General features: G+C 40.4%; 1 protein-coding gene across 3 annotated transcripts; it reads right to left on the reverse strand.

The window, feature by feature from the left end:
* Nucleotides 1-1,503: 1,503 nt before the first annotated feature.
* Nucleotides 1,504-7,812, reverse strand: lg7h2orf42 (linkage group 7 C2orf42 homolog). Of its 3 annotated transcripts, XM_085464279.1 has the most exons (9): nt 7,689-7,812; nt 6,324-7,417; nt 5,367-5,486; nt 5,121-5,231; nt 4,752-4,856; nt 2,960-3,067; nt 2,220-2,320; nt 1,892-2,054; nt 1,504-1,799 (listed from the first exon to the last, which is right to left on the reverse strand). In XM_085464279.1, exons 2-9 carry the CDS (start codon nt 7,384-7,386, stop codon nt 1,567-1,569), a joined length of 2,004 nt encoding a protein of 667 aa, XP_085320405.1. In that variant the 5' UTR covers nt 7,387-7,417; nt 7,689-7,812; the 3' UTR covers nt 1,504-1,566. The 3 variants fall into 3 exon arrangements, with proteins under 3 accessions (XP_085320405.1, XP_085320406.1, XP_085320404.1); XM_085464280.1 differs by lacking the exon at nt 5,121-5,231; XM_085464278.1 differs by having other exon boundaries at nt 5,121-5,486.
* Nucleotides 7,813-8,750: the final 938 nt, after the last annotated feature.

Raw genomic sequence — 8,750 nt, forward strand, 5'->3', positions numbered from 1 at the left:
ATGACAAAAAAAATTCTTAAAAAAGAAAACTCATTTAATACTGGCTGTCTACACCTTAAAAGTTGTCCTTCTGTAACACTGCACTGCCTCCCAGCACAGAGGCTGTTATTAGATTAGGCTGGAAGTCCTGGTCTGACTCCTTGCATGTATGAATTTCCAGTAAAGGCTGGATCTTCTCCAGCGTGCACGATGGCATGACAACAACCATGGACGGTATAAAAGATGGACTGCACTGTGACGTCACTAATTACTTAATTACTTAATTAATTACTTAATTACAAGTTCTGACTCTTAGAATGACCATAATTGACTAAGTAAAATGGATGTTTATTAAACTTATCAGTAAAGCGCTTACTGAGGTCAGAACAGTCGGGTGTTTTCTACAGGACTGGAAGACTTTGTTCAACCGTAGGTGTTCCCCTCTAGTGGCTGGGAGGTGCTTTGCTTTGGCTTCAGTTTTCCAGACCTGCAAACTGCTGAAAGTCAGCTTGTTAAATGGCAGCAATTTATCCTTTTTGCTGACTGTCCTCCATCAAGCGCCTCACACAATTACAGCAGAACTGTGCTTTGACAGTTTGTGCTTTGACCCTGAGGTACACCACTCTGTGAAAGGCCAGCATACTCCTGGTCCCTCACCTGACCTTGTGTACCTGCTGGTTCGGTCTTTGCCTGAGAACCAGCTCTGATCATCAGATCACAAATGGCCTCTTTTAATGTATATGCTGATAATTCGTTTTCAAATGCTGGATTAAATGTTTCTATATATGATTCTGTTTTTACCTGTTCTTCTAAATTTGAGAATCACCAGTTTAATCACGTGACTGAATGATGTGGCTGTGGCTCAGGTGGAGTAGGTCCTCAACTAATTAGAAGGTTGATGGTTCAACCCTCTGCTGGTCCAGTCTGCATGCCAAGTTATCCTTGGCAAGACACTAAACCCTGAGTAACTTCCAGTGCCTTCACTGGGGTGTCAATGTGAGATAGAAAGTGCTAAGGTGAAGGAAAAATGTACTTTTATCAATGAATCAGGCTTAAAGCTCCATATAAGAACCAGATCATCAATCATTTGATCATCTGGACATGACGAAAAGGCCTAAGAATTCATTTCTGAGTTTCCCAAGATGAAAACACAGCAGAACACACAGGGCAGTAAATGCATCTTTTTTTTTCCTGATTTTATTTTGCACACTTTTTACTGTACAATCAATTTCAGACTTTTTTCTTATCTTTACAAAGTAAAAAAAAACTGAATCTGTTTCAAAAAATAAACTGTTGATTTTTAATATGTAGTTTAAATATTTTTGCATAAAGGAATACACATTAAAATGAGAACTCCAGTACAGTCTAGCTTTCTACTGATCAATATTATACAGTGTAACACACTTGTTCCTTCACACGTTTCATAATACTTTTATTGACACATGGAGATATATATATATATATATATATATATATATATATATATATATATATATATATATATATATATATATATATATATTTATTTATTTATTTATTTATTTATTTATGAGTGGGACACATGAGGAGACACATGTCATGCTGTGTTTAGACGACGACCTGTAGAATTTCGACAGTGTTTGTGAGTTTGTGTTGGGGACAGTCTAACTTATTACGGCCTCCTTTCTCTGCTGCGCTCGTTTTGTCGCCGTGTTCGGGCTGGCCACTCTGTTGGTGGCCAAATTCAAAGCTGATCCTGAGCTCTCCCACGTGACAGCGAGGGAGAACGTCTGGGATCCAGTCAATCACAAACGGGCAGGCCTCCTTCTGATCTGCTGCTCCTGCTCGAGAAACAGCAGTGTAAACATGGCTGTGCAGGCTGACTTCAGGTGTAAAAGAAGAAAAACTAAAGAAAGAAAGAAAAGTTACTCACCGACTTTGAGGAAGGTGCGGAGCTCCATTGGTCGTATCGCCTGCGGCCGATCTGACTTGCATCCTTCTAGTGATTCCAACTCAGGCGGAGGCTCGGGGCAGCGAAAATGTGAGTACGAACCGTCTGCGTTTTTCACAAAACTCTGAGTGACCTCCAGCGGCAGCTGTTGGGCAAGACAAGAAGAAAGAGGTACGAAGTTGTAAGAAGAGGTCTGGGGTCTGCCAAAAAAACCACTAATGAAGATCTTTCATGAAAGAAATGCTGTGTGATTTATTTATTTTATTTATTTATTTTTTTATTTATTTTTTTTATAGATGCGAGCGTTTACCTCAGGAGTGTCAAAGATGCGTTTGACCTGCATCAGATTGGTGATGTGCCAGGTGTACTTGGAGTAAGAGGTCTGAGGAAGTCCATCGTTTCTCACAAATGCTGACATTCACACAAATAAGACAGAGAGAGAGAGACGTATCACATAAGTATGAATTTTTGGGCTTGTTTAGCTGGAAGTACCCAGATTCACAGGAGACATTCACAGTTACTGCAAAGGGTTACAAGAGGAGTAACGAGGCGATGAAGGCAGACTTACTACATTTCATTTTTTGAGTATTTTCTTTTCTCTTTAATGATTTGTGAGATAATAAAAATGACCTCCATTGGCTTGAAACTTAAAACCATTTGCAAGGTTTTTGCGTGGCTGTGTTACGATGGTTCATGAGTCACTAGTTTAATATCTGCCATTGTGCTGTAATTTGTAAGATTATCAAGTACTTTCTGGGTGACGAACCAGAACGTCGCTGACATAGTTTGCATCACAATTCACAGGTTACTGCCTGTAAAATGATCATTATGATCTTAAGCACAATTTGAGCAAAGACCCGTTACATGATAATTGTGTGCACCTAAATTCAGACATCACTCTGTTCTGAAGTAGCGAATATTGTGACTTGTGAGCACACGGACACCTCAACCTGGGATAAGCTCATTGGTTCTTTTCCAGGATGAGCTACATGATGAGCTCAGCTGTGTGGTTTTGATTTCTGTCTTACTTAAAGCCTAATATGTTCCCACCTGTTGTGAAGTTAGGCAGTCTCCTCTTCTTGGATCCGAGCGACAGACGCTGCTGCAGAGCGTTGAAGAACTCCTGAGGAATGTGGTAGACCAGAGGCTCTGGCTTCCCTGATGGGGAAAAAAAAGAAACAGTTTTTTTTCTGTGCGCAGTGAGAAATTTAAAGCCTGTCATGTTGCAGAAACATGTACTGTGATCAAGTTCCATACCATAGTACCATATCACCCCAGACTGCAAGCTTACTTGCAGTCTGGGGTGATATGCAAGTAATCACCCCAGACTGATTACTTTTTACCTTTAAATCTACCTTAGGAGATTTAAAGGTAGAATGGGAAAGCCTCCCCCATTCTACTTCTTCTCTCTGTTAAAAGGAAGTTCTTCCTCCCTACTGTCGCCAAATGCTTGCTCATTAGGGAGTCATCTGATTGTTGGGGTTTTCTCTCTCTCTTACTGTAGGGCAGTGGTTCTTAACCTGGGTTCGATCGAACCCTAGGGGTTCGGTGAGTCGATCTCAGGGGTTCGGCAGAGCCTCCGCCGTGACATGCACGGCTCATTTTGTGCACCAGTAAAAAACATATCTATTTTATTTTATTTTATTTTTCACTAAAGAGGGGTTCAGTGACTGCACATATGAAACTGGTGGGGTTCGGAACCTCCAACAAGGTTAAGAACCACTGCTGTAGGGTCTTTACCCAAAGTGCCTTTAATTGACTGTTGTTGTGACTTGGCGCTATATAACTAATAGTGAATTAAACTGTCGATGTAAACACAGTCGATGTAGAGAGTTTGTATGTTTTCACTGAATAAATTAAATAAAATGGGGACCACTGAATGGCTACCCTGAGGTACCCCTGAGCAAGGTACCGTCCCTACACACTGCTCCCCGGGCGCTGGATTGGCTGTCCACTGCTTCAATAGAGTGAATGGGCAAAATGCAAAGAGTAATTTCCCTACGGGGATAAATAAAGTATACATTATTATTATTAAATTACATAAAAATTAATTAAATCATTTAATTTTGTTTTACAGCTCTGCAATAAGCAACTAGAAACTGCTATTTTCATCAAAAGCAGAATAATATTTGTGTTTTGTTACTACAACTGTGTGCTCCCCAGTTCCTCAATTTAAAATGTGTTAACAGCGTGTTTGCGCTGCCCCCTGGTGGTTAAATACAGCAAGTACAGCATATTTAACAATTAAACGAGTGAACCATTCCAAATAAAGGTTCTTTGCGTCATTAATTTTTAATAATCTGTTATGTTGTTCATGTTGATAACTTGGAAATACATTTTTGTTGTTGTGATTTGCTTCTTACTGATTTATGGTTTCACTGGATGTAAAGTAACTAAAACATTTATGAATTATGATCAAAAATGTGACAGAGCAACATGGAAGACCCAGCGCAATTATTGGTCAAAAAAGTGAAAGGAGGGTGAAAGTGTTTATTAAGTGTTGGCTAAAGTTTCGTATAATGAGATACTATCTCTGTATCTGACCTGTATCTCATTGTATATCTGCATACTGACAATAAAGACATTCTATTCTACAAGGAAATGAATAAGAAGTCTCTGTGAGACAAAAACTCAGGCTTCAGTCTGCTCCAAACACTATGTTTCAAGAACTTTTTTCTACTCGTGGCTCGGTATGATGTCAAACATGAGGATATTTTCTATGTAAAAGTCTCCATTGTACCACCGGAGACAGGTGACACTACTCTCAAAGACGCAAGATTTCATGGCCTAATTTGTTGAAAATACTTTCGTTTTAGTGCTTGAATCGTTGTTTCAACTTTACCATCACACTGGTAGTGCATGGCCAGGTGGATCCTCTCTGTGATACTCGCCAGCCACTGATGAAAGCCCATCGTCACCGTATGCTCATCCACGACCTGAGTGCTCCCTGAGACATACAAATATTTAGTCTTCAAATCAGATTAAAAAAGAATCCAGACATTTTCCTGAACTAAATGTTAGAATATGCTACAACTGTTATAGTATCTTCTGTGTTCTTTTTGAACAGTGGATCGGGGTAAGTGCTGCAAGATTAGATAGATGAAATGACAACCACAGAGAGAGACGTCTGAGGAGATTTAAGGTTCTTTAACAGACACACACAAGAGAGGTGGAAAGGCTCCAGTGGTGAGACAAGGCAAGGAGGTAGCACCTGGAGCCTTCGGCCCACCAGCACCAGGGGCTTTCCTGTGACCAGCTTTCCTTGGGCAAGAGGCCGACATTCCCTCCTTCCCCACCCCAGAGAGAGAAGCCACTGAGAGGGCTTCACAGAGGCAGCAGGAAATGACAGAGAAAGATAAGACAGGAAGAGAAGTGAGGACAACAGCAGATTTAGAGCAACATCGATGAGCACAATGATTTGTGCTCAGTTTTTCAGAAAGAATTACGATCAAACCACCAGAGACAGATTCATCCAGGTGAAGCTTCTTGGCTCTGGGATGAGAGCCGACGGGTTCAGCCTGCTGCAGAGGTTTCTCACAGGGACTGATTGTTCTACCCAAAACTTTTTGCTGCAAGCCTGAAAGGAAAACCACAAGGAGAGGGACATGCTAAGACATGTGATCAAGCATGAAGGAACAGTTGGCTGAGCTGCATTTGTGGCCAAGAGTAAAGCCGTAAGCTGGTCTGTGGTGCTTTTTATACATCTAGATTGTTTTGGTGTTAGAAACCCAGTCTTGGAGACATCTGCTTTCTCTTGACTATGCTTAAGTTAAATGGCACTTGGAAAAAAAAAAAAAAGCATAATGAGGGGCTTTTTCTTGTGACAGAGTGACACAACCAAGCCATGCTCAAAGTCTTCTCCCATTCTGATGCCCAGTTTGAATGTCATCAAGTCACCTTCGCTGAGTCACTGCCATATGATTGGCTGATCAGACAGTTTGTGTTATAGAGCAGTTGAACAGGTGTACTTCTGAACAACTGAAATATATGGATATTTCTTCACTACTACAAGCCGAGCCTTCTGGTTTCATTGCATTGCAGAAAGGCAGACATACCCACAGCTCAGGGCAACTCACACCAAAACAATCAGAAATGATAAAAAAAAAAAAAAAAAAAAAGCATTACAGGTCAGAGAAAAATGTGTAACTCTGATTTTCGCCAAGTCTCTTAGTAAACATCATGTGCATGTACATTCAATTGCTGTTTTTTTAAACAGTATTCCTCTGCAGCCCTCCAAAATGACAGGTTATTATCACTAATATATGTATGTGTGTATCTTTTTGCTTGTTGAGAAGTTTCATAAATAAAGAGACTGGATTCAGTATTCTTGTCTGACAACACTTGAGTACTAATGTAATCCCAGTCTGCTGCCAGGTTCTGTCGAAACTGGTTGAAATCAGCTGGGTTGCCGTACCGCTGGAGGCGTAGTTGAGGAAAGCTGAAAACTCTGAGGCCAGCTTCTCGTCGCTTGCAAATGCACACACGCAGGCAAAGAAGTGAAGGCAGGGCTGCAAAGTGAAAGAGCTGGGAGGCGGCTGAGAGCCGCCTGCTCCGTCCACGCCGGCTTTATTTCTTCTCATGTTAACCTGGCAAGCACAGTGAAAAATGCTTCTCTCGCTCTTCAAAGCCTCTGATGACGGCCCCCCTGCGCCTACAGTCAGATGCAGCAGCCCCAGTGGATGGTGTGAGTCCGTGTGACACTTCACCACCAGCGTGTCTTTAGAAACGCGCTGCACCAGGGGCCCCGGAGACTCCGTGGCCAGCCGCCACAGCTCTTCTTTGACTTGATCTGAGGCCTTCAAACCCTCCAGGACTGAACTTTTGAACGTCAGTGGGGTGGCACAGCTGCGACACTCTATGGCTTGTTTGATGTGGACACAGAGGCTCTCGGAGGACTGTTTGGCTGCAGGTGACTCGCCCTGATTCGATCTTTGACCCTGTTTGCAGGAAGGCAAAAAGCAGCGGCCCAGGTTGATGCGGGTGAGCAGGGTGGGGCCATCCCCAGTGGCGATCGCAGTATCCGTGGGAACGAGTTCCACAAAGCCACACTGTGTGCCTGTGACTCCTCTTCCCCTGTGACATACCGAGAACACCTGCACACCTCCGCCTGAGCCACTGCCCAGGACCCCTTGTCCCTCCTGCTCTTTCCCACCTCTCACCTCACTGTCGATTATAACTTTAACCACCTCCACAGCACATTTCCTGCTGCTTCTGCCCGTGGATGAAGCATTCCGGAGGGACACCCCACAGGCCTTGTTCTTGCAGCTGAGCCCACGGGTGCCGTTGTAGACCCCACACTGAGGACACTTGCGAATACCCCGCAGGGTGGCCCTTCCCAGGTTGGAGAGGAAGGCAGGAGTTGCGGCTGAGGACTTTCTGCTGTCTCTCTGTTTTGCTGCCAGGTTGGCCTGACTGGTTAGAGTCTGTGAAGTAGGGGTTGACAGGACGCTTGAAAAGGAGCAAACTTCAGTTTCCATTGTTTTTAGGAGGACATGAAGGGATTCAAGCCTTAAAAATTTTTAAAAAGAGGGAAAATAAAATAAACACGTGCATTAAGAATAAAGGGAGCTGTGACTAAATGTTACCAGTAAAACAGTATTTTTGATTTATAATAGTATGAAACTTTAATTGAAATAACACTCAGCCTTATTCATTCTACTATCTACATTGCTTTTTTTAAAGTGCTTTATCATATTTCTGTTTAACCGCTACAGCACCTCTCTATAAACAAACCTCCTATCTTACATATGGTCTTTACGTGTGTGAATGTCCAAACTACCTATAATCTGCCTCTTTTGGTCAAATCCAGCTCAACTCAAACCTCCAAAATCGTCTCGACCGTCGCCATTGCTCCTTACATCCCGACACCCGCATTGCGCCTGTAACGACACTCCCTATTGGCCGGAGACGATCAGGTGGTGTAGAAAGGCGGGGACAGAGCGGTTGACTAGAGCTCAGGGCTCTGGGAGGGGACGGCCTCAGGAGCATTGGCTCATGGGGGCTGTAGTTATTTTGAACTGTCGGGTGGACGTCTGTGACGCTTGTGTTGATGAGGCTTTTTATGTTGTTTTGTTGATCATGTTGGTTTTCACATGAAATTAAAGTGCGCCAAATATTTATTAAAGTCCACTTAAAAATATATAGCAAGTGTGTGTTTTAAGGTATATTTTATTTTGTTGTATAGCTTTTTTATGTGTGTGTGCTTATATATATATATATATACATATATATATACATATATATATACATACACATATATATACATATATATACATATACATATATATATATACATATATATTATATATATATACATATACATATATACATATACATATATATATACATATATACATATACATATATATATACGTATATACATATACATATATATATACGTATATATATACATATGTATACATATATATATATACATATATATATATACATATATATATATATATACATATATACATATATATACATATATATATACGTATATATATACGTGTATATATACACGTATATATACATGTATATATACACATGTATATATACGTATATATACACGTGTATATATACGTATATATACATGTGTATATATACGTATATATATGTATATATACATATATATACACATATACACATATATACATATACATATATACATATACATATATATACATTATATACATATACATATATATATATATATATACGTATATACATATACATATATATATACGTATATATATACATATGTATACATATATATATATATATATATATATATACATATATATATATATACATATATATATATATACATATATATATATAC

Source organism: Copadichromis virginalis, linkage group LG7 (genome assembly GCF_057382275.1).
Source record: "Copadichromis virginalis isolate Kocher_CV1m ecotype Utaka linkage group LG7, C_Virginalis_male_GT1.1, whole genome shotgun sequence".
NCBI classification, from domain to species: Eukaryota; Metazoa; Chordata; class Actinopteri; order Cichliformes; family Cichlidae; genus Copadichromis; species Copadichromis virginalis.